Below are 27,058 nucleotides of genomic sequence, written 5' to 3' on the forward strand. Positions count from 1 at the left end.
CTCCAGTGCAGGGCACTCTGATATAAGTGGGAGCATCTTACTCACTAGAGGATGCTCTCTCCTTCCTGTTTCAGTGAGAACTTGTCCTCCCATCCATTGCTGAAATGGTTCCTGTGTCATCTCCCAGGAGGCAATTCAAATATTTCACTCTCTCCACCTTTCTTCATCCTGTTCTTAATTTGTGAACCCCTTCCCCACTCAAACTATTGAAAGCTGTATGTTTTCAGGAGTCATGAGACATCCCAGAACCACTGCTATGAACGTCAAGGCTTTTGTGGAGCCCCAGATGGTCCTTCTTTCACAATCCCTAAAAGGTTTCAATGGACTTTCTTCTTCTTCTTCTTCTTCTTTTTTAAAAAAGATTTATTGTATTTATCTGAAATTCAAAGTTACAAAGAGAGACAGAGCCAGAGAGGAAGAAAGAGAGAGGCCTTCCATCTGCTGGTTCACTCCCCAGATGACTGCAATGGTCAGAGCTGAGCTGATCCGAAGCCAGGAGCCAGGAACTTCTTATAAGTCTCCCATGTGGGTGCAGAGGCCCAAGCACTTGGGCATCTTCTACTGCTTTCCCAGGCCATAGCAGAGAGCTGGATCGGAAGTGGAGCAGCCAGGATTCAGACTGGCGCCCTTATGTGATGCTGGTGCCACAGCGCTGGCCCCAGACTTTCTTCTTAACTCTCAATTAGACTGCCTTTCCTCAGTCATCAGTGTCGAAGTAAAAATTAAAGTAACTTAATTTTCATTAAAACATGTCTTAATATATTTGTATTTGCTTATATTCGCCAAAGGAAAACTGGTAGGGTAAACCACACAGCGATTAAAATGATTTCCTGTAAGGGTTGAGAGAACAGAGTTGAGGGCAGGAATGCAAGAGAGACTTCTAATTATAGAGTGTTTTTCTCCCCTAAAGCAACTTTATTGAAGTGTAAAATGCACTCAGAGTGTACAATTTAGTGATTTCATAATAGACGTGTGAAGTTATGCACCCATGCCATCAGTCTGATTTTGGAACATCTCCATCAATCTAAACTGGTAACTTTATCCTCATTTGTAGCAACTGCACATGCTCAGCCTCAGTCCCCCTCAGAACCCCTCATCTGCTTTCTGCCTCTAAAGAGTTCCCCTTTTTGGACATGGCATAAATGGAATCATACACCATGAATGAGTCTTTGCTTCTGGCTGCTTCTGCTTCATGTGATCTCTTTGAAGTTCATCTGTGCTGTGTCATGTATCGGTATGGTATTTCTTTTAAAAATTAAAAAGGAGAGAGAGAATAACCGTAACAGTGAGAAACCTGTGAAACACATTCCCAGCTCCATAATCAAAGTTCACAGAGTGGTAAATCATGCTGATAGTACAACTATGCATAGATTTCAAAATTTTTACACCAAAGTAAGCTTATCTTTAAATTCTATTTTCCCATGCATTTTCCACAGTATCCTTATATGTATCCTTTATAGGATATGATTAAAAATATGACATTTAATCTCTTTGGCTTTCCTCCAAAACTCATAATCCCCGTCTATTCATGATCATATAAATCCAGTTGAGGGACATTCTTCAAAACACCTTATCACAACTCTCAACAAAGTATGAGAAACTGGTATAATGAACAGGAGCCTAAGGAAGAAATGCCATGTGGGATGCCAGAACAGAAGAACGACACTAAGTAAAATCTTGAAAAGCCTGAATCAAGAATGGACTTTGGTTAATAATAAGTGTTAATTTTGGTTCATTAATTGTATACAATGTTCCATACTAACGCAAGATATTGGTAACAGATCTATGGAAACTTTTTTCTTACGTTTGCAATTTTTCTACAACTCTAAAATTGTTCTAAAATAAAATTTCTGTTAAAAAGGGCTATTTTTGATCGCCCTTTGCAGCCTGTCTGCCACCGCCTGCATGATGCTCCCTCTGATTCTCTGTGTGCCATGGGCACTGGGCTATGCCATCGTGGGCCTCCACATAGCAGCCCGGGTCATGCAATTCCAGCAGGTGCTGCAGCCCGAGTCCAGGCCTGGAGCCTGGCCCTTTGGGCTGCTCAGCGTGCTCGTGGGTCTGTGCCGCGATCCAGCCTCGGGGGTCCAGCACTTGAGGCTCGCGGTCACCATGCCCTGCACACCAAAGGAAATAAAGTTTTGCGGAGTTCCTTACAGGTGAGACTAAGGAGCAGTAGAAAATCCAGAAGCATAAATCTCTTCCCAAAATGTCTGGAAGCTGGGAGCTGGAAGTGAACAGGACCAAAGCAAGAAGTGAACGGGAGAAAAGATTACTGTCACTTTCAGTGTTAACAGTAGCATCCCACCAACCTCAGATAGTGAGGAGAAGCCCTCACAAGGACAGAAGGCTGAGGAACAGGAGCCTGGATCGGCATCAACTCTGAGTTTTGGGGTTAAAGTTACAAAGAGTGATGGCAAAAAGGGTGCAGTTGGACAAGAGGAGGAGGCTGAGAGTGACTTTTTCTCTATCTGGGAAGTTAGCTTTCAGGCTACTGAGGAGTCTGAATGGAAGGATACCAGTTACATACTCAACACAGATTCCCTGGACTGGGCCTTGTAGGACCACCTAACAGAGTTAGGAGGTCTGAGAGGTGGACAATAGTTTTGCGGATGAATTGGTGGAGCCGGGGTACCACGCTAGAGCACCAGGAGTGCAGTACTTTCCTTGAGGACCTCACAAGTTTAGTCAAAAGTCAGTGGAGCAAGGACACTGGCACTTCACATATCTGGCAGGCTGTGGCCAGTGAACAAAACCTGCTCTGACACCAGGACACCCGTGCATTGCGATGGTTATCATCCTAACATCATGGAAATAGAAAATTTAAATTATTACAGTTGCACTCTCATTTATCATTTTTTTCTGTGCAAACTTATTACTTCTAGATTTTTGTGTGACATACAATGGTGGACAATAAATTTGGCTTTAACCTCTCCCCCCAAAAAAGAGGCTGCTTTTCTTCCATTTAGTTCATTTTTAATTTTGTCAAATGTCAGCTGGGTGTATTTATGTAGGTCCGTTTGGGGGTTTCTTTTTCTGTTCCATTGGTCCCTGTGTCACTACCACTTAGGTTTCGTTCCTGTAGCTACATAATAAGTCTTTAAAAAGTGCAGACTGTTTTCTGCCACCTTATTCTCCTTTTCCCCCTAAATTGTTTTAGTATTCTAATTCCTTTGTCGTTAAATAAATTTTTGTAAAAATTAATTTATTTATTTTTAAATGAAACTTTACACTATGAAGAAGTTTGGGACATCTCATGGGGGTGTTATGAGGAATTTGCTGCAAGATTTAGTTCTTTTTTAAAAATTTATTTATTTATTTAAAAGGCAGACTTACAGAGAGAGAGAGAAAATTGAGAGACACCGAGAGATCTTCCATCCACTGGTTCACTCCCCAAATGGCCACAATGGCCAGGCCAATGCCAGGAACCAGGAGCTTCTTCGAGGTTTCCCACGTGGGTGCAGGGGCCCAAGGACTTGGGCCATTTTCTGTTGCTTTCCCCTACACATTTTCCCCTACACATTAACAGAGAGCTTGATCTGAAATGAAGCAGCCAGAACTTCAACCGGCACCATATGGGATGCTGGCACTGCAGATGGCGGCTTAACCTGTTGCACCACAGCGCTGGCCCCCATTACATAATTTTTTTAATAAAATTTATTTAAGTTATAGAAGTTTCATGTATTTCATATATACAGATATAGAAACATAGTGACACTCCCCCTCCACAACCCTTCTTCCTCCTCTCTCTCACATTCCCACTCTCATTGTTTACAAAGATCTATTTTTAGTTATCAATTTTATTTTTTTCAAGAAACCAGCTCTTCATTTCACTGCTCTTTTGTATTTTTTTGTTTCAATTTTGTTTACTTCTTCTCTAATTATTTTTTAAATTTTTTTGAAAGGCAGAGTTATGGGGTCGGGGGGAAAGGGAGAGAGAGAGACAGAGAGAAAGAGAGAGAGAGAGAGAGAGAGAGAGAGAGAGAGGGATTTTCTATCCATTGGTTCACTCTCCAAATGGCAACAACAAAGGTCAGAGCTGGGCCTATCTGAAGCCAAGAACCAAGAGTTTCTTTCAGGTCTTTCACGTGGGTGCAGGGGCCACAACACTTGGGCCATCCTCCTATGCTTTCCCTGGCACATTAACAGGGAGCTGGATTGGAAGTAGAGCAGCCAGGACTCAAACCCATATGGGATGATGCCCTGCAGGTGGCAGCTTTACCCACTACACCACAGCGTGGGCCCCCCTTCTCTAATTTTAATTATTTCTTTCCTGCTACTAATTTTGGGTTTGGTTTGTTGTTTTTCTAGGTCCTTGAGATGCATTGATTGCTCATTTATTTGGTATCTTTCCAATTTCTTCATGTAGGCTCTGATTACTATAAACATCCCTCTTTTTTTTCCCAAAGATTTTATTTATTTATTTGAAAGGCAGAGTTATAGGGAAGCAGAGGCAGAGAGAGAGAGAGAGAGACAGAGAGACAGAGAGAGAGAGGTCTTCCATCCACTGGTCCACTTCCCAGATGGCCACAATGGCAAGAGATGTGCTGATCTGAAGCAAGGAGCTAGGTGCCATCTCCAGGCCTCCCACATGCATACAGGGGCCCAAGGAGTTGGGCCAACCTCCGCTGTTTTTTCAGGCCATAGCAGGGAGCTGGATCAGAAGTGGAGCTGCCAGGACTTGAACTGGTGCCTGCATGGGATGCTGGCGCTGCAGCCAGTGGCCCCACCTGCTACATCACAGTGCCAGCCCCTAAACATCCCTCTTAACACTGATTTTGCTGTATCTCATAAATTCTGATATGATGTATTGTTATCTTCTTTCCAGAACTTTTTTGATTTCTCTTTTGATTTCTTCTATGACTCACTGTTCATTCAGGAACATGTTGTTCAGTCTCCATATGTTTGTATATGATCTAGAGATTATTGAGTTGTTGAATTCCAGCTTCATTCCATTGTGGTGAGAGAAGATGAATAGTATGATTTCGATTTCTTTGAATTGACTGACTTGCTTTATGGCCTAGCACATGGTCTATCCAAGAGGAAGTTCCATGCACTGATGAGAAGAATGTGTATTCTGTCACTGTGGGGTGAAAAATTCTGTAGATATCTTTTAGGTCTATTTGGTCCATAGTGTCGATTAGCTTGTTGTTTCTTTGTTAACTTTCTGTCTAGTTGATCCATCCATTGATGAAAGTGGGGTGTTGAAGTCCCCCATTACTATTGTACTGGAGTCTGTTTCCCTTTAAATCCATTGACATTACTTTTAAATAGCCATGTGCCCTGTAATTGGGTGTGTATACATTTATTATAGGCATATCTATGTGTGGAATTGATCCCTTAATCATTACATAGTGCCCTTTGTCTCTTTTTACAATTTTTATGTTAAAATCCATTTTGTCTGATATTAAGATGACACCACCTGCCCTGTTTTGCTTTCCATTAGCATGGACTAACTTTTTCCATCCTTTTTCTTTCACTCTGTGTGTATCTTTGTTGATGATATGTGTTTCTTATAGGCAGCAAATAGATGGGTTTTGTTTTTCAATCCATTCAGCCAGTCTGTATCTTTTAACTGGACACTTGAGGTCATTTATATTCAAGGTGACTACTGATAAGTGACGACTTGGCCCTACCATTTTTTCCATAAATATTCTTATTGTTTTCTTTGGATTTCTTTTGTAATTTACGGGTGGATTTTCTGCCTTTACATTCTTTGATAATGATGGCTGTCTTTCTGTGTTTCTGTGAGTAACATAACCTTAGGCATCTTTTGTAAGGCTGGATGAGTAGCAACAAATTCTTTCAATTTCTGCTTGTTGTGGAAGGTCCTTATTTCACCTTCATTCATAAATGCAAGGTAGACTATTCTGGGTTTGTTGTAGCAGTTTATGTTTTTCAAGGAATTGGGCCATTTCATCTAAGTTGTCAAATTTGTATGAGCCTAATTGTCCATCATATTCCTTATTATCCTTGTAATGTCTGCAGGGTCTGTGTTCATGTCACTGTTTCATTCCTGATGTCAGCAATACGCATCTTTTGTTTCTTTGACAGTCTTGCTAGAGGCCTGTCAATTTTATTGATCTCTTCAAAGAACAAGTTCTTTGTTTCATTGATTAATTTCTGATTAGTAAAATTTAAACAAGTCATACATTTTAGTACATTGTACTTATGAAGAATGTTTCAACTTTAGCTGCATATGACAGACTAATTAAAATGGCTTAAGTAAAAAAGATATCAAACTATCTCACATTATCAGAATCTGGAGAAAGTTGATTTTAACTGTGGTGCAATTATTCAATGATTTTATCAAGTACCTTGCCCTTTCTAGGCTTCTGTTTATCATTCTCAGCTATTCGTATTTGTCCTGTGTTTATTGATGCATGGTTACAAGATGGTTCCAAGGATCTCACCCTTGCACAACCATAATCAAGGCAGGAAATAAAAGAGTTGTTGTGGAGGAAAGAATTTCTCCTTCATTTCTTTGTCTCACCAGGGAGAAAATCTTCCAAACGGCTCTCAAGAAGACTTTCCCTCATAGTTTATTGGCCACCTTCTCTAAGATCATGAGATTTCTACTGTCTACTTGAAAAAAAATGAACAAACAAGCAAAAACTATCCAAGAGTCAGGATCTGTAAACAAGGAATAAGGAGAAGAAATGGACTTGGGGTAGATAAAAACAATGTCTTCCAGAACTCTGTGAACCAGAAAACTGTAAGAAGGAGCCAAATTGAAATATTAGAAATAAAAACCATGATATCAGAGATAAAGAATTATTTTTGATAGGCTTATAAATAGACATGTAGACATGACAAAGTTAAAGAAAGAATCAGTGATTCTGAAGATTGCTAAGTAGAAATGATCCAAATTGAAACACAAAGAGAAAAACCAAGAAGGGTACTCAAGAGCTTTGGGATAATATTAAGTAGTCCAATATATGTATAATTAGACTCCTAGATGGAGGAGGAAGAAGAGAGAGAGAGAGATGAAATATTTGAAAAGACAATAGCTGAAAACTTTCCAAAAATAATAAAAGATATGAAGCTATAGATCCAGGAAGATCAGAGAACCAGAAGCAAAATAAATGTAACATAAAAATAATAAAACAAAACCAATAAAAATGAAAGTAAACAGAAAATCCTCAGTTCAAGATAAAACATAAAGTGAAATATCAAGATAATTAGAGAATGTTGAAAACAAGAAGAGGTCCATCACCTACAGGGAAACAATGATAAACATACAACAGCTGCAATTACTTTGAAGATAATGAAGTAATATCTTTAGTGTGCTGAAAGAGAAAGCCCATCAACCTAGCATTACATACAGTGAAAACATGTTTCAAACATGAAAGCAAAATGAGGTCTTTTTAGACAAACAAAAGCTGAGAGAATTAATTTCCAGATGACTTGTGCTATAGAAATATTAAAGGACTTCTTCAGGCAGAAGGAGTATAATTCCAGATAGAATCTTTTAATCTATACAAAGAAATACCACAAGAAATGGCAAAAATGCAGATAAAAATCAAGAAATTTTTTCTTCTTTTTTTTTTTTTAAAAAAAAAGATTTGTTTATGAAAAGCAGCATTAGACAGAGAGAGGGAGACACAGAGAAGAGTTCTATTCCCTGGTTCACTCTGTAAGTGGCTGCAACAGCTGGTGCTGGGCCAGGTTGAAGTCAGGAACCCAGAACTCCATCTGGGTCTCCCACATGGATGGCAGGGACCTAGGCAATCGGGTCATAATCTGCTGCATTCCCAGGCACACTAGCAGTGAACTAGATCAGAAGTGAAGCAGCCAGTACTCGAACAGGCACTCATATGAGATTCTGGCGCCACAGGCAGTGACCTAAACCACTTCACAACACCTGTCCCTCTTCTTATTTATTATTACCTAAGAGTCAATTGACTGGCTAAAATAAAAATGGCAGCAATATATTATGGAGTTTATAAAATATGCAAAAGTAAAATGTATGAAAACAATAGCAATAATGACGAGAAAGCAGAGTTGAAGGAATGCATTTCCAGATTTTCACACTATGCGGTAATGTACTGTTGGAGGGTAGACGGTGATGTTAAACACATATAAGGCAACTATTAAAATAATTTTTTTTTTTTTTTTTTGTGACAGGCAGAGTGGACAGTGAGAGAGAGAGACAGAGAGAAAGGTCTTCCTTTGCCGTTGGTTCACCCTCCAATGGCCGCCGCGGAGGCACGCTGCGGCCGGCGCACCGCGCTGATCCGATGGCAGGAGCCAGGAGCCAGGTGCTTTTCCTGGTCTCCCATGGGGTGCAGGGCCCGAGCACCTGGGCCATCCTCCACTGCACTCCCTGGCCACAGCAGAGGGCTGGCCTGGAAGAGGGGCAACCGGGACAGAATCCGGCGCCCGGACCGGGACTAGAACCCGGTGTGCCGGCGCCGCTAGGCGGAGGATTAGCCTAGTGAGCCGCAGCGCCGGCCTATTAAAATAATTTTTAAAAGAGATATATAACTAATGAGTCAATAGTGGAGATAAGGTGAAATCACCATAAAACTAGATAGTTGTTAGACTTCTTCCAAAGTCCATCAACCAGACCTCTCCACAATGACCTTGTAGACTATGTCCCTCCTCACACTTCTGCCACCATGTTGCAGGGTCAGTCTATCTCCCTTCAGCAGAAGGATGCTTGAGCATTTCAGGCTCCTGTCTAGAAATCTGACCTCATGATTCTGCCTTTATTCTACTCTGTTCCCTATTGCTACTGAAATAGATCTTCAGAGCTGCAACTCCATTCACAATGAAGACACACTTCTGTTATTCAGAGCAGCTAAGCAGCTCTTTCATCATTCAGACCTGAAGGTTTGCTGTTTGCGCTTACCCAAAAGGTCTAATAAACTTCTTTTCCTAAAATAAATGGGCAATGAAGAAACAGAAACACATTGGAAGCTTTGCATTATTCTAACCATCAAGGTATCCAGCGATTGCCTCCTTAAAAGCTCCAAAGCTCATTCGGGGGGCCCCTAGGTCTGAGACTTACCGCATATGAGAGCCACAGGTACTCAAAGGGGAAAGGAAGATGGCTCCACTCTGTGAGACAGTGCAATTTCCACCAGGAATTGTTTTTTTCTTTTTAATATGCTCTCCAAGTGATTTTGATAACACAGGGTTTGTAGATAACACAGGGAATTTTATCTCTAGAATGAAAGTTGCCAAGCATATAGCTTTGGGGCTGACTTTTAAAGACTACTATATATGTGTTGTGCAGCTTTTGGCAAGTTGATTGGTCTCTCTGTGTCTCAGTTTCTTCATCTGGAAAGCGGGACTAATATAAGATAGTGCTGACTTTGTAGGGTTTCCTAACAAAGTACTTGAAACATACTAAACATTCAACACTCAATATAAAAATTTTGTTTTACAGCACTCTGGCCTCAGAATCATCCCTTAAGGCATTCGGATCTGGCTGAAGAGCCTATGAGAGTATTTTAGGCATGGAAAGCCAAGACACTCTGGAAAAAAAAAAAAAAAAAAAACACCTAAATGAAAGATCTCTGTGAGTGAGATCCCAGTAGAAAGAATGGGTCATCAAAGAAGGAGGTACCTTTCTCTGAAGGGAGGAGAGAACTTCCACTTTGACTATGACCTTGTCTAAATAAATTGAAGTCAGCGAACTCAAAAGGCTTCCATAGCCTTGGCAACTCATGACTAGAGCCTAGGGAGATTACTGACGCCATAAACAAGAGTGTCAATTTGTTAAGTAAACAACAGGAGTCACTGTGTACTTGCTCCTCATGTAGGATCTCTGTCCTTAATGTGTTGTTCAATGTGAATTAATGCTATAATTAGTACTTAAACAGTACTTTACACTTTGTGTTTCTGTGTGGGTTCGAACTGATGAAATTTTTACTTAATTTATACTAAATTGACCTTCTGTATATAAAGAGAATTGAAAATGAATCTTGATGTGAATGGGATGAGAGAGGGAATGGGAGGTGGGAGGGTTGCAGGTGGGAGGGAAGTTATGGGGGAGGAAGCCACTGTAATCCAAAAGCTGTACTTTGGAAAGTTAAAAAATGAATTCGTCTTGGATCAATGTATGATGTCTGGATTCTTATTAAAGTTCAATGAGTTCAAAACTTTGAGAAATTTTTAAGCAGGATGTGGATTCTGTTTTGGAGACCCTGTTAGCAGCCACTAATCCACGCGTCTATTCTTACTGAGATGGCAAATCTTAGGGCTTCATCTTACTTTCAGAACTGAAGTGCTAGCAGAAAGTCAACTTTTAAAACATGCAGTTCATAGCAGATGCATGACTAAGGAAACAACCAAATCTCTTAAGATAAGTTTTTTGATCATTCTACATCCTTCAGAATCTCTTATCTGATTTAAGCTCCTTGGTAAATCAAAATATTTGTTCAAAAGCTGAAAACCAGCTTGGACGCTTTCAACAGATGGAATCTTAAATAGCTCTGGGATACTTCAGACCATGTGAAACAAAACAAAACAAAACAAAAAACTAACTGCACTGTCCCCAGGGTTTTATAAAGTTATAAGAGGAAATGTCATTTGCTTAGTTATGGATTTTTGCCTAACTCTGCTTGCAGAAATACTTCTGAAGCCAGCATTTATGACCCGCTGAGGTACATGTATATGTGACTGAAATATTAAGACAAACGCTCTTGATTTCAGTTTGTTAGCAAGACTGCAAGTACTCTTTTTCTTTGCCACCATCACTCTGGCGGATACCGTCAAGGCTGCCGTCTCCTCCATCTTCTTCCTCCCCTTGATTAGGTTGTATGTGTGTAATTTAGGGAGTTGGTGAAAGCAAAGAATTGTGCTGAGTCTCCTTAATAACAGCTTAGTGTCAAAGAGAAGATGGATTTTTTATGATATTATACTTCCCGTCTGTAGTGCTCAACACAATGTATAAAAACAATCTTGGGGTCTGGCATTGTGTCATCACCTGCTGCCACCTGTGATGCCAGCATCCCATATAGGCAATTGTTGGAGTCCAGGGTGCTCCACTTCTGATCCAGCTCCCTGCTAACACACCGGAAGGACGATGGAGGAATGCCCAAATGATTGGGGCCCTGCTATCTACATGGGAGATCTGGATGGAATTCTTGGCTCTTGGCTTCAGCCTGGCCCAGTGCCGACCTGTCATGGCCATTTGGCAAGTGAACCAGAAGATGGAATATCTCTGTCTCTTTCTCTGTCTCTTCCTCTCTGTATCCCTGCTCTTCAAATAAATAAGTAAATCTTTTAATAAAATTCTCGATGAAGCTCAGGAACATTTCTTAGGCACTCACATATTTAACAATTAGCTCTCTTTTCTCTACACCCATACAACCAAGCAAGATTTTCAAATGATTTCAATTTTGGGTGATAATTTAGGTGATACACCCTAAGGTACCTGAGGCTTAATTTTGTACCTTCACAGAGTTCCCAGCTAACATTTTAATAGAAAGTGCCTTGTTAGATTCTTAGTTCTTTTTTTCTTCTTGCTATAACAGAATATCACAGAATAATTTATAATTAACAGAAGTTTATTGGTTCATGGCTGTAGAAGCTGGAAAGTCCAAGATCAAATGGCTGGCATCTGACAAGGGCCGTTTTGTCACACCATCCCATGGCAGAAGGGCAAAGAGAGGGTCAGAGAGAAAAAAGGAGGCTAAACTTTTCCTTTTAAAAGGAGCCGACTCCTGTGATAACAAACCCATTCCTGTAATAACAGCATTAATTAATTGATGAGAAAAATGCGATGTGTGACCTACACATCTCTTAAAGGTCTTAACCCTCAATATCCTTGCATTGCAGATCAAGTTTCCAATACGTGAACTTTGAAGGACACATTGAAACCATAGCAGATCCCTGTGATGTAGAGTGAATCTGGTCCTTAGGCGTAGAGACTGAGTAGTGACATCAGGAAACAGAGTATGTGTGTGGCCCTTAAAGACTGGTATTTCTTAGGACTGACAACTCAGCTGCCTCCTCCTCCTCAGGACATCCATTCTAACAGTGTCAGTTTCTAAATTGTAGGTTGATGATTGTTAATTTGATCATTTCAATGCAAAGCTCTTTTTTGAGATCCAAATTTGTGTACTCAACTATTTGTCTTAGTTTGGGTTGCTATAACAAAAAATATAGAATAGGTGGTTAAGCAATAACAGTCTATTTTGTATGATTCTGGATGCTGAGAATCCAAGATCAGTGTGCTAGCTTCTTTGATCCCTGGTTGGAAGATGGCTACCTTTTGTTGAATCATCACATATTGGAGAGGAAGATCATCTCCCTCTCATTCTTAAAAGGTCACTAATCCCATTCATGAGCGCCCCCATGATCTAATTATCTGCCAAAGGCACTACTTCTAAATACCATCACACTGGATATTAGGCTACAACATATGCATTTTCAGGGACAAATTCAAACAATAGTACCATGGACATTTCATCTCGGATATCACATAGCAACCCTATGGGATTCATCATTGTTCACCTTCCCTCCCCAAAGGTCCTCTCAGTTTCTCAAAGCAGGCATCAGATTTGACTTCTTTCCTTAATCACCAGCCCAACTCCCCCACACACATGCATTCATTATTCATTCATTTTCTTCCTCAGTGTATCCAGAATCCATCTAATTCTCTTTCCATCTGCTTCCACGGTCTTCCTCTTCACTGCCACTCTTAAAGTTTTCCTATACTTCTCCTGACCTCTGATCTTATCTCTTTTTAACTTTCTCACTGCAATTAGATCTTTGTTAAAAAATATTAATTAATTAATTAATTAATTTGAAAGGCAGAGTGACAGAGGCAGAGAGAGAGAGAGAGAGAGAGAGAGAGAGATCTTCTCTCCACTGCTTCACTCCCCAAGTGGCTGCAACAGCTGGAGCTGGGCCTATCTGAAGTCAGGAGCCTGGGGCTTTTTCCAGGTCTCTCATGTGGGTGGTAGTATGGCAGTTTTCATCTCTGTCTTTAAAAAAATAATAAAAATGCCCCACCAATTACAGGCTCTGAAGTTCCTTCTGCATTCTGTGTCACCCAGCCTTCTCCCCACTTTTACCTATTTAACTCTTAGTTAACCTTAAGTTTGAGCTTATTACCTTCTTTGGGAAACCTTTATCAATTCCTTAGACCTGGTCAGCTACTCTTCTGTTCCCACAAAACTTACATTATTTTATGTTTATTGTCCGTCTTCATTATATGACAAGTTTCTTGGTATAAGGAACTGTGCCTAGTCCAATATTATGAGTGCTCTGAAAACATTCATTGGATAAATATATGAACTGATCCACTCACCAAAATTATCCACACTGGTAAATCACACGTATGTATACCTTATAGTCACAGAATAAAACAAGAATGGCAAAACTTTAGGAGTGTGATTCTGTGACCCTGAAGAACAGAATTGTGAGCCTTTAGTGACAACACATGATTATTTTGTTTTTAAAATATTTATTTATTTGAAAAAGTTACAGTAAAGAAGAAGCAGAGGCGGTGGGGGGGAGAGAGAATCTCCCATCAGCACCTGCTGATTCCCCAATAGTCAGGACTGGGCTAGGCTGAAGCTAGAAGCCAGGAGCTTCATCCAGGTCTCCTACATGGTTGCAGAGGCCCAAGGACTTGGGCCATCCTCTACTGCTTTCCCAGGCACATTAGCAGGGAGTTGGATTAGAAGCAGAGCACTTGGGACTCAAAACAGTGCCCATATGAGATGCTGGCACTGTGGGCAACAGCTTTACCTGCTAAGCCTCAGCACTGGCCCCAACGTATTATTCTTGCTACAGAAAAAAAAATGAAGCATGTAAAAAGTGAGACAATGTATACATTCATCAGGAAAAACATGTTGAGACCCTACTGTGTGCCAGACCTTGTGGGAGGCTTTGGAAATAGAGAGATAATTAAGACCTGGTGATGGTTTGACAGGAGTTGAAACTCAAGTGGTGATTGATTCACAGAATGCTACAACTGGGGAAGACACAAAGGGAATGGAGTCCCTTATTTATAGAGGAGCTGTAGATAATTTCTACAATGCTTTCTGAATTACTCAGTATTTGCCTAAAAAGAGACTGCTTTTTTTACACACCCACACTTTTCCCAGTCTTCAGATGATCTGCCTCCTTAAGCAAGGAACACTGTATCAAGAATAGTATGAGATCACAGCCAACCTAAGTTCATCTTGGGAGGAAAAATATTGCATGATTTCCTAAAGTTGTCCAGGAGAAAAAATTTCTATTTGAATCCTGGCATCATAAATGCTTTAGAAAACATATAACAACTGTCTTCAAGGAAGAGTTAAAAATGATCCCTGAGAATCTCCATGAGCGACACTTGGCACCACACCCCCAACTCACCATTGGCTGCCTGCCTACAAGCTGCTGCTGATCTGGCTTGGGGAGAGTAATTGGAACCTGGATAATTGCTGCAACGACTGGTGCCTCAGCCCTGCTATCCATGAGGAGGCAGGCAGGCACTATGAGATGCTGGCTTCGGGGCAGAAAGGAACAGCCTGGTCCCTCTGGACAGTACCGGATGCTATTGACCGGATGTGGCTGCCAGCAGTGATGACTTGGTTCCTCAGTGAGTGGCAGTGGGGGCTCTGACTGGCTTCAATGAAGAAGAAACTGCTAACAAGCATGGTGAGACCCAGGTGAAGATTTGGAGGTGCTCCTGTGATGTCCCACTGCTCCCATGGAGCCTGACCATCACTTCTTTTTTTCTTTTTTTGAAGATTTTATTTTATTTTATTTTATTTGAAAGGTAGAGTTACAGACAGAGAGAGGGAGAGAGGAGAGACAGAGAGAAAGGTCTTCCACCCACTGGTTCACTCCACAAATGGCCGCAATGGCAAGAGCTGAGTCGATCTGAAGCCAGGAGACAGGAGATTCTTCAGGGTCTGCTTTCCCAGGCCATAAGCAGAGAGCTGGATGGAAAGAAGAGCAGCCAGGACTTGACCTGGCCTCCATATGGGATGCCGGCACCACAAGTGTAGGCTTAGCCTACTGTGCCACATTCCTGGCCTCTGACCATCACTTCTATAGCAACATCAGTAAGGATCACAGGTAAGGAGACTTCACTGAAGATCAGCTGCTCTCCTGGGAGTCTAAAGGACAACCATAGCCAGAGCTCCACGCTTTTGGAATGAAGAAATCATGCCCCCAGATCAAGGAGGGGAAACAGGTACTGACTGTAGTCCAAGGCAAGAGCTTTAGGCCACTATCAACCATCTGGAGGCTCTCTCTGAAGAGACCATCAAGAAGCTGGACCTGCTGACTGATACTCCATTGTCTGTGGGTTGGACAAGAACTTGAAGCCCATCAAGCCCATGCACTTCCTGGGGGATGAAGAGACCACGCATATAACTATGTAGGCACGCATCCCCTGCACATGTCACACTGGCCATATCTGTAGGTGTCTTAGATTGTAGCAACAGATGGGGACTGAAGTTTCTGTTTTCCTTTTAGCCATTTGGTCTCTTGCACCCACTCTCTTCATGGAATCTATGCAGGATGGTACCTCTGAGGCATGAGCTCTCTGTCCAAGCTGAGGGAGGGCTCCTCTTATTCAAGAGATTTGACAGGATGAAACTCCACTTTTTTCTCATGCTTTGTTTGAATAGGGATAGAGGGTAGGGATAGGGATGGTAGAGGTTAAGGCATAACCAATGGGGAGAAGCAGGAAAGCCTATTGTGTTCCCAGAAGCCAGACCTGCATGCTTCTCCAATTGGGTCACTGTCTGAGGAGGGGTTGGTGGAGGCTCTAGTTATCACAGTGGAAAGTGAATGTTGCCTGCATGGTGATTTTTTTTTAAAGATTTATTTATTTATTTGAAAGGCAGAGTTAGAGAGAGGCAGAGAGAAAGAGAGGTCTTCCATCCGATGGTTCCCTCCCTAAATGGCCCCAATATCCAGAGCTGGGCTGATCTGAAGCCAGGAACCAGGAGCCTCCTCCTGGTCTCCCACACCGGTGCAGGGGCCCAAGCACTTGAGCCATCTTCCACTGCTTTCCCAGACCATAGCAGAGAGTTGGAATGGAAGTGGAGCAGTCAGGTCTTGAACCGGAGGCCATATGGAATGCAACTGCAGGCAGTGGCTTTACCCTCTGCACCACAGCACTGACATCCTGCCTGGTGATTTTTTAAAAAAGGAAATAAAAGTACCTTCCTCTCTGGCCCCAGAGAGGCTGGTTCTGAAAGGTTGGGATCAAGCTTGAATAAAGTTTATGTGTTGCATTTATATTTATAAGAACAAAACAGAACAAAATAAAAACAAACAAGAAAACCCTTCTGGGGTTTCTAGTGGTAGTTAAAATAGTCCCACATGTGATCACCAGAAAATAAGCCATTCCTCACACCACTGTGGGATAAAGCTTGACCTCCAAAGGGTAGGAGTGCATCTTGCTGTATTTCCTAGGATCCCTCTTCTGCCTTATTTAATGGAGGTGAAATTCCTCTTGATCACGTCCAAGCGTGTCTTTTGCTGTTGGATTGTCCATCATGTTCCAATTGCTTAACCCATTCACATGGGCCTAGTACTCATTTTGAGTGTAACTGTACTGAGTCTTTCTTCCAGATCAGTATAATAAGGGAGTTATGTGCAATATTTAAAAAGGGCATTAAACCAGATTAGCAAGATATAGAGAATTTGATTACAAAATTGTTTGACTTAAGAATCTCATTGAGAAAAAAACTAGTTTTTAAAAAGAGACTGCTTGATGGTGTTATGAAATTAGTATTAAATTCTTGTTTTAATGGATGTTTTGGGAGTTTGAGTAAAGCGACCATTTGTGCACATTTAATGTTTCTATGTCAAAGACAGGCCAACTGGTCTGCCCCAGGTGAGGTAGGAGGAAGTGGACTGTCAGAGGCTGTTTTTCTTGGATGAAGTAGACTTTATTCACAGGGTGTGTGCTGTACCATAGAGACAAGAGAAAGACAGCCTAGAATTAAAAGGTTGAAAATAGCCACATCTTCAAGTCAGAAAACCCAAAGTGTCCACTTTATGGAGGACAATCGATGCCTTAAATATCTCCATGTCATTCACATGCCACCTGTTTCCTGGAGCTCTGCACAGCCAGGGGTGGGGCTTCACACATGCTGTTCTATATTTAGAGGGTCCTTGACCTTAAGAGACCTCACATGTGTGAAAAGTTGTACAGTAGAGGTTAAATAGATTGGCCATTGATGATAGTTGCTACATTATAATATTATATACATATATCCCTGTTACATTTATATTGTATATATTGTATATTGTATATACAATATATTGTATATATTTATATAAATATATCCCTATTACATTTATATTTTATATAAAAATATATATTATATATAAACATATATATTGTTTCAATACTGGTTATTATATGCATATTACTAATATCACTATTATATATGTGTTACATACAGACATATATACATTATATATTACATATACATGTTTATATATATATGAGTATATACTTCTGCATCAACATTATTGTAACTCCTGATAGCAAGCTTGCTAATAAATCAGACTCTTCCTTTTGCAACCATGGGCATGATTTTCCCTGCCTTTTAGATTTTATAGACTCTGAGGGGGTACTACAAATTTTTCTTTTTTGATTTTTTGGTAGTGACAATGTTCCTGTTCCTTTAAGTAGAATTGCTAAAGGTTGTATCTCAAAGACACTAACAACTTTTAACTTAAATGTTGATCTCACATGATCTGGAATGTGGTGGAATTTAAATTAGGCATGCTCACCAAAGCACTGCACTTTCTAATTACAAAAGCACTGAGGCTTGGATGATGGATGATGGGGGATAATCTCTAGGCAGAAATTGGTATGCATTCTCATTGCTAAGAGCACTTACTTCCTTTCACATATATTTTGAAACTTGAGCCTTCCTCCCTTCAGCTTCTCCCCATAGTAGCTTGTTTCATGTGCAAGGTTTATTTCTCTTCCCAATTTTCAGCTTCTGGAGGTTAAGGACTATGCATAACATTCAAGGTGTATTTGCTATTATATTTTATGCTATTTAGAAAATGTAAATGATTTTGGATCTATTTATAAATATAATTGCCTCTGATTTGGGATTATTACCCCAATTTTACAGGTGAGGGGAAAGAGGCCTATAGTTCATTGGGCACTTGCCCAAGTTCTCATTGCTAATCTGAAGTGAGGCCAGGATCAGAAGTCAGTGTGATTACAGAGCCTGTATTCTTAGTCCCATCACATTCTCTGTAAGCTCTACTTCTCCTCCCATAGCCTCACAATCCTTAGCATTTAACAGCATATTGTACCATGATAATTACTCAAACATTTCTTGTGCAATTGAAGTACACCCTGATGTAGACTTGTTTGCCATGTGAACATGCCTTCAAGGAAGTGCAAAGCAGAGCAGACGCATGGGCAAAGGGTATGTGGGACCCAAATACCCCTCACTGCTTCCAGCACAGAGGGGGAAAGACTTCAAAATGACCTCAAATTAATTTTGCACAAGTGGGACAAAGAATTCAAAATGAGCCTTGCCAACTCACTTGAGAGATGGCTAGAAAAGGATTTGGTTCCAGCTGAGCAGAAATTCAATCTTGGCATTAACTCAGCTCAGAAATAAGGTCAGTTTTTAAAATCAAGTCCTAAGGAAAGGCTAGGTGTCACAGGTGATTATCTTCAAATTTCCCCAGCATCCCAGGGGACCCAACATTAGTATCAGAGTGCTTTTCCTGAGAGCATTTGTATAAGCATTGATTAGTCTTGTTCCCAGCTTACTTTTTTATATTTGCAGGGTTTACTCTAGTGCACCATACCACCAGGTTTTCTCAGGTCATTAAAAAAATCTTATTTTCCCACAGCAACAGTTCTTTGTGTTCCTCTTTAGAACAGACAAGCCATCATTCTTGGTGTTCTTAAGGAGGCAGCCAATTATGGATTTTTATAATTAGGATCCTGAAACATAACATTTGAGACAGACTCACTTTCATACAGAGATCCCTAGGGCATAATCTAATTACCAACAAGATACAGTGCCCATAGTCTTGCAGAGAATTCTGGAGTAAAAGCTCCATATTGACCGGAGTCATGAATAATTGATCACTAGGTCATGAGCCAGCATTGACTGAACACAAAAGAGTGTTAGATATGCCACAGGATGTAATAAAAGGATGAAGATTCTTAAAGGATTCCCCCAGTGGCTGGGTGGGGCTAGTTTCCCATCTGCTTTTTCTGAAGCCGTAAGGGAGTGAATATACCCACAGACAGGTTCTGTCAATCCCTCTGTGTGAGTGGTAATAGAAAATTCCCTAAGAGGAAGAGAGTTGAGAGCTGAGGAAAGAGCCAGAATGTACATTCTATCGGGAGTTCTTGGATGGGAGACTTGAAGGCCAGTTCTTTGGAGGTCAACACAATGACAGTGCCCATCCTCTGGGAAGTCTCTTGGAGCACTTTCTTTCTAGTGAGAGTTACACAGCCCTTTACCCGAACACCACTCAGTCCAGGGGTTTGTCTATTCATACTTTGGTCCCCCTTGGAATACTTGGCTGGCTTAACATTCCAACCTTGTAACCTTCCTGGATCTGGCTATTCCTGGTGCAAGAATGCATAAAGCATTTGCTCTGTCCTAAACTAAGCCTAGGGTTACCTCTTATGTCACTTGGGGTGCTTCTGGTCACAAAAACTGGTTTGAGTCTCCATGGCTCTGGTGTGACCCAAATGAAATGCTAAATACTATTGAAAAATGGATCATTTTGCTGAGCACAGTTTTCAGCCATTATTTCTTCATTTTACAAATATTTAGAGAGTGCCTATCATGTTGCCTGGCACTGTCTTAGGTGGGCAGTGAGCAAAACAGACAAAAGTCTCTGACCTCCAGGAGAAATAAAGAAAATTGTGTCAGACTATAATACGCTGATGGTGTTAAGCCTCAAGGAGAAAAAAAGGCAAAGAAAGGAAATACAAAATACATGAGGAGTGTGAGAAGAGTTGCAATTTTGGAAAGACTGGCTAGTAAAGACTCAAGAGAAGGGAACACTTGGGTAAAGGCCAGAAAGAAGTGAAAGAGTGCATGTGGGTGGGAAGTTATACTGGGAAATGGAGACACAAGTGTAAAAGTTCTGAACCTGGAGCATAACTGGAATGTTCCAAGAACACCAGTGGGGCCAGAGTGGCTGAGTTGAGTGAGGAAGGGGAAAGTAGTAGGAAATAGGGTCAGAGAGGGGATTGGAGGAGGGAAAGAATAGGTTGGAGGCAGTGCTGAATGGGGAGAGCTTTTAGGCCATTGAAAGGACTTTGACAACTACTCTGAAGGAGATAGGAGCTCATGGCATCTGTTTTTTAAAAAATATATTTATCCTGGGGCTGGCGCTGTGGTGTATTGGGTAAAGCTGCTGCCTCCAATGCCAACATCCCAAATGGGTGCTGGTTTGAGTCCCAGCTGCTCCACTTCCAATTCAGCTCTCTGCTGTGGCCTGGGAAAGCAGTAGAAGATGGCCCAAGTCCTTGGGCCCCCGTATCTGCATGGAAGACCAGGAAGAAGCATGTGGCTCCTGGCTTCAGATCAGCACAGCTCCAGCCATTAAAGCCAATTAGGGAGTGAACCAGCGGATGGAAGACTCTCTCTCTGCCTCTCCTTCTCTCTCTGTGTAACTCTAATTTTCAAATAAATAAGTCAATCTTTAAAATATTTATTTATTTATTGAAAGGCAGATAGACAGAGAGACAGATATCCTCATCTGCCGGCTCACTTCCCAAATGCCTGCATTAACTCGGGCTGGGCCAGACTGAAGCCAGGATCCCAGGATTCAATCCATTAAGGGCCCAAGTGCTTAAACCATCATCTGCTTCCTCTCAGGATGTGCGTTAACAGGAAGCTGGAATTGGAAGCAGAGCTGGGACCCAAACACAGGCACTTTAATAGAGGATGTGGGCATCTTAACTTCAGTGCCAAACACCCACCTCAATGACACTTGGTATATGGAAATTTTTCATTTAATAAAATTTTTGTTGAACATGTACTAAGAATGCAATGCTGTGGTTAAGAGTTGAGGACAGCTAATGTCGGTTTATGTAGGAGTACCTTTCTATGAATAGACTGTTGAACTAGTGGCATTTACCAGGTTTGGATTCAAACTTGCCTTTCTCTCTATCTCATATCTATACCATGAGATACCCAAATATCTCATTCTCTCACTTTTTTTTTTTTTTTGACAGGCAGAGTGGACAGTGAGAGAGAGAGAGACAGAGAGAAAGATCTTCCTTTGCCGTTGGTTCACCCTCCAATGGCCACTGCAGCCGGCGCACCGCGCTGATCCTAAGGCAGGAGCCAGGTGCTTATCCTGGTCTCCCATGCGGGTGCAGGGCCCAAGCACTTGGGCCATCCTCCACTGCACTCCCGGGCCACAGCAGAGAACTGGCCTGGAAGAGGGGCAACCGGGACAGAATCCGGCGCCCCGACCGGGAATAGAACCTGGTGTGCCGGCGCTGCTAGGCGGAGGATTAGCCTATTGAGCCGCGGCGCCAGCCCATTCTCTCACTTTCTTTAGGACTCTTTCCCAATGTTTCTTAGTTGGAGAGGCCCTCTCTGACTACATTGGAAATGGGATCTGTCATCACTCCCTAGCCCCCTCTCCTGTTTTGTTTTCTTCAAAGCATTTAACATTAGGATTGTTATTGTACAGATGGAAATCAATTGGGAAGATCTAATCAGAGTGACATGATTTGTCTTCTGTTTTAAAAGCATCACTGTGGCTGCTGTTTTGAGAAAATATAGAAGGGATATAGGAAAAGAAGCAAGGAGATTAGTTATTGATTTTTTTCTTAATTGTTCAATATATTTGGGATTTCACTTGTAAGAACTCCGTAATATTTTAAAAGATAATAATAATATCCATTTAAAATATGTACCAAGAATTCTCTATTTTCTATTCTTAAATAATCCTGAAAAATACAAATGCAATATCTAAACAAATGCAATATCTGACAATTGTTCTCGGAATTTTGGTATGTATTTAGTATGTGCCAACAATAGGTAAATCTTTTATACTTACCTTTAAGGTTCATGTCATATTCCATAATGTAAAGGGATCCATATTAGAAATATGCAGACTTTGTAACAAGTATTAGCACAGAATTTTTTTTTATTATTTGACAGGCAGAGTTAGACAGTGAGAGAGAGAGACAGAGCGAAAGGTCCTCCCTCCACTGGTTCACCCCCCAAATGGCTGCGATGGCCGGCGCACTGCGCCGATCCGAAGCCAGGAGCCAGGTGCTTCCTCCTGGTCTCCCATGCAGGGGCAGGGGCCCAAGCACCTGGGCCATCCTCCACTGCCTTCCTGGTTGATAGCAGAGAGCTGGACTAGAAGAGGAGCAACCAGGACTAGAACCAGGTGCCAATATGGAATGCCAGTGCCGCGGGCAGAGGATTAACCAAGTGAGCCACCGCGCCGACCCCAAGGACAGATTTTTAAAGACTCAATTTCCCAGCTGGCGCCATGGCTCACTTGGCTAATCCTCCACTTGCTGCGCCAGCACCAGGGGCTCTAGTCCCGTTTGGGGTGCCAGATTCTGTCCCAGTTTCTCCTCTTCCAGTCCAGCTCTCTGCTGTGGCCCGGGAGGGCAGTGGAGGATGGCCCAAGTGCTTGGGCCCTGCACCCGCATGGGAGACTAGGAGGAAACACCTGGCTCCTGGCTTCGGATCAGTGCAGCTTGCCGGCTGCAGCACACCAGCAGTAGCAGCCATTGGAGGGTGAACCAACAGAAAGGAAGACCTTTCTCTCTCTCTCTTTCACTGTCTAAATCTGCCTGTCCAAAAAAAAAAAAAAAAAATTAAGACTCAATTTCCCTTCCTCACTTTTATACTCAATTCCTGGTGCATCTGACACTCAGGTCCAGAGACCTCCCTGAGGCTTGTCTTCCCTTAGGTAGAAACACAAAAGACCCGTGCCCTTGTCAGAAGCTTCAGCATCGCAGATTCTGGAATAGGACTGCACTTGTGCAGAGGAGCAGAAGTTGTGAAGCTTTGCATTTCAGACATATGAGGGTAGTGTCAAAGCCAGACAGTGCTATGATGAAAGCACAGATTTCAGTTGCATTCAGTCATGACTGCTTCCTGATGATGTAATCGTATTATCTTTCTGATCCATAATTTATCCAAATTTAACCATGGAAGGCCAAAATACACTAACTGAAAATAATGTCCAGCATGACCTCATTTGTTTTAAAAATGTGAAAGATTGGGGCCTGCCTTGAGGCACAGCAGGTTAAGCTGGACATGTGATGTAGGTATCCCATATAGGTGCTCAGCTTCCAATCCAGCTCCCTGCTGATGGACCTAGGAGAGCAGCAGAAGATGGCCCATGTACTTGGGCTCCTGCCACCCACGTGAGAGACCCAGTTTGAGTTCCTGGCTCCTGGATTCAGCCTGGCCCAGGCCTAGCTGTTGGCAGACACTTGAAGGAGTAAACCAGTGGATGGATGCTCTCTGTCTCTCTCTCCTCCCTCTCTGTCTCTCCCTGTCTCTGAACTGCCTTTCAAATACATAACTTTTTTTTTTGTTTTTTGAAAAATGCATCTCAATTATCACTCTGTAAAAGAGAAGAGTCCTGTGGAGATGGAGATCTCTCTTCCGGAGCTCAGCCCACGGTATGTCTAATTAGACCCAGCTCAAACTCAACCACTCTCAGAGGAGAAGGGCTCCTTCAACTGCTTTGCTTCTGCCCTGGGCCCCATACTACACTAAATGACATTGGCCGCTACTCACGAGCCCTAGGCTCTCAAAGGATTCATGTAAAATTGGAGGTGAGACTGTTGGTTAGGAAGTGGAAGTGGAAGCAATGAGGAGAAAGATAAATTAACTGTTTTTGCTTATATTTTGCTTGCAGTGAAAAATCTCAACAGATATAGGCACTCAAAGTACTAAGTGTACTTTCAAATTGCAACATCTGTCCACGAAAAATATACACTAATTTGTGGACTTTCACATTTAGGAACCTGTGGGCAAGCACTGACATGAAGCTTAAGTCGGCCTTATTAACATGAGGGGCATTTCTCAAGACTTGCCATCAGGTTTGCAAAATGAGGTTCATGCAGATCTGTGGGGAGCAACTCGGACTAGACTGTTACTGGAATTAAGACTTATTCTATGCATCTGCTCTCCCACAACATGGCACTGAGAAGGGAGGAAACAGCTTCTACACAGCTGCCTCCAGTTCAATAAACAGCAGGACCTGCTCCTGATTGGAGGAGAGCAGCGTACTCAGCGTGTGGGTAGCAGAGTTGGGATTGGTGGAAGAGGACTATAAAGGAGGAGAGAGACAACATGCACCAGGAACATCTATCTGAAGGAACACCTGTGCAGCCCCCGAGAGAGCCGGCCGGCAGTGTGCCGCTCCCCCGCGGAAGTGGGGAAAGTGGCAGGGGGAACCGCCCTTCCATGGAGGTGGAAGGGTCGGTAGCCAACCCGGGAAGAACCAGCAGCAAACCCAGGGAGGGCCGAGCAGACAAAAGAACAGCGCAGGGTCCTGTGTCGCTCCTCCACGAAGAGGGGGAGCGACACAGATCTTTTACAGACATTAAATTTTAAAAGACATTTGAGATAATTTTAGAAAGAAATTAAAGCTTTGGGTTACCCTAGCCAAGAGTAAACTCAAACAATTAAAAATGTAATTGGGCTGAAACTGGGTTAATAAAACAGACTTTTGGATCTCGGGGAATCACAGGGAAAAGAAAGCTATTTGATCATGGAATATTCTAGGAAATGTCTGACCCTTCCTAGCCTATCTATTGTCCCTACAGCCTGTAATACTTCTGCATTGATTCCTCAGGATTCCATTAATTCCAAACCAGTTGTGACTTTGCAATTTGGTATCAGTTAAAGGGAAGAGAAAAAGAAATACCCTCCTTATGTGCCTTTAGGGATCAGTCCCAAAGGTGAAGAATGTGGGTGGCCTTCGGATTCCTTACATTCAATCCAAGCAGAGTTTACTTTTTATTCTCAAAGGGTTTCTTGAGATAGTAGGATGATGTTCTGAAAGTGGAACAACTCACTTCTTAATCATATTAAATTAGCCTCAATAGGCTAATCCTCCACCTAGCGGCTCCGGCACACCCGGTTCTAGTCCCGGTCAGGGCACCGGATTCTTTTCCGGTTGCCCCTCTTCCAGGCCAGCTCTCTGCTGTGGCCAGGGAAGGCAGTGGAGGATGGCCCAAGTGCTTGGGCCCTGAACCCCATGGGAGACCAGGAGAAGCACCTGGCTCCTGCCATCGGATCAGCGCAGTGCACCAGCCGCGGCGGCCATTGGAGGGTGAACCAACGGCAAAAGGAAGACCTTTCTCTCTGTCTCTCTCTCTCACTGTCCACTCTGCCTGTAAAAAAAAAAAAATCAAATTAAGTAACAGCTCATTTTTCTCAAAAAGCACCATGCATAGGATATTACTGATTATCCAGACAGATTTGGAATGAATTGAAATCTTTTCTTCCATCAAACAGATTACAGTGATTAGGTTTCAAACAGGAGAGTCTATCTGGTCCTTCAAATGAAAAAATTAAAAGTTTGCCTGAACTTTAAATACAAAGAATTTGTGAAGTGGAAGATAGGAAAAGGAAGAGAAGAAAGGAAGGAAGAAAGTAAATATTTCACTCTTCTAAATATCAAATAAATGAAACAATCAAGAAATAAAGGGAGGGGAGAAGAAAAGAAAGAAAGGAAGAAGGGAGAGGCCAGAGTTGTGGTGCAGCGAGTTAAGGCCCCACCTATATTGCCAGCATCCCATATGAGCACATTCATTGGAGTCCTGGCTTATTCACTTCTGATCCAGTTCTCTGCTAATGCACCTGGGAAAGCAGCAGAGGATGGTCCACGTGCTTGAACCCCTGCCACCCATGTCAGAGACCCAGGTGGAGTTCCAGGCTCCTGACTTTGGCCTGGCCCAGCCCCAGACACAGTGAACCAGCAGATGGAAGATATTTCCCTTTTTCTCTCCTCCTCCCAACCCATCTCTTCCTCTCTCATTGTAACTCTGTTTTTCAAATAAATAAAATAAATTTATGAAACAAAAGAAGGAAAAGAGGAGGGCAGGAGGGGGAAGTAGAGAAGGAGGAAGAGGGGAAAGAAAAAATAAAGAAAGGAAGAGAGTAAGGAAATCCTATTTGGTCTGTACCTCTTTAGAACCCCAAATTAGTGTGGTCATCTCAGATTCTTTGAATATTTATTTTTCTTCACTCAGATTCCTACCTTCCTGCTTCTCTCCCAAATTGAAAAACATGGTAACAATCCCACTTTAAATCATACTTGTGTCAGACTTTCTTCTCCTGGCTTGGCATTTTCAAAATTCATTTATGTTCTGCCATGCATTAGTAGTTCTTCCTTTTTCATTGTTGAGTAGTATATCATTATTTGAATATATCACAACTAGTTTATCTATTTACTCATGATGACATTTAAGTTGCTTACAGTTTGGGGTTTCTATGACTAAAACTGTTCCACTTATAAAAATAAAGACCAAAAACTATGTTTTAAAAGTGAGATCTTCACTGTGTTTTTCAGTGTCTGAAGTTGCTACCAATGGCTCATTTGAACCTATCTCCGATGCTGCATTTGAGATTTTGTCTGCAGAGCTGTGTTGATGCCATGGAATCCAAAGATGAAGGCAAGATCCTAAGAATATGGCTGCACCATGAAAGTAAGCATTTGATTTGATTCCTGTTGCTTGGGTAAAGTAATCCAATAATCAATGTTGTTTTCCATTTACAAGTCTTCTTAAGAGATTTTAAAAATACCTGGCTTCATGTATGTGTATGTGTGTTTATGTGAGTGTGTGTGTTAAGTTTATGTGAGTGTGTGTGTGTGTATGTGTGTGTGTTGATTCAAATGGTGGACATTGTGGTTGGTGTCAGCACAGACTTCTTGTGGTAAACATTCAGAAGTTTAATACAATATACTTGGACTGTTTACTAAGGTCTCTTTAAGAACATATAATCTGGCCGGCACCGCAGCTCACTTGGCTAATCCTCCGCCTGCAGCGCCAGCACCCCGGGTTCTAGTCCCGGTTGGGGCGCCAGATTCTGTCCTGGTTGCTCCTCTTCCAGTCCAGCTCTCTGCTGTGTCTCGGGAG

General features: G+C 42.0%; 1 protein-coding gene and 2 pseudogenes across 1 annotated transcript in view; all 3 read left to right on the top strand.

Moving 5' to 3' along the window:
* Positions 1-27,058, top strand: part of TNFRSF21 (TNF receptor superfamily member 21) — a 244,709-nt gene that overhangs the window by 66,069 nt on the left and 151,582 nt on the right. Inside the window, exon 2 of the mRNA XM_017345167.4 lies at positions 26,491-26,626. Within this exon, the coding sequence (XP_017200656.4) occupies positions 26,621-26,626 (6 nt within the window). The 5' untranslated portion in view covers positions 26,491-26,620. The remainder of the gene's footprint in view (positions 1-26,490; positions 26,627-27,058) is intronic.
* LOC149126635 (complement component 1 Q subcomponent-binding protein, mitochondrial pseudogene) lies at positions 1,909-2,765 on the top strand (annotated as a pseudogene).
* LOC138849875 (phosphoglycerate mutase 1-like) lies at positions 14,449-15,338 on the top strand (annotated as a pseudogene).

Source organism: Oryctolagus cuniculus, chromosome 5 (assembly GCF_051225735.1).
Source record: "Oryctolagus cuniculus isolate XC-2025 breed Fujian yellow rabbit chromosome 5, ASM5122573v1, whole genome shotgun sequence".
In the NCBI taxonomy this organism is placed as follows: domain Eukaryota; kingdom Metazoa; phylum Chordata; class Mammalia; order Lagomorpha; family Leporidae; genus Oryctolagus; species Oryctolagus cuniculus.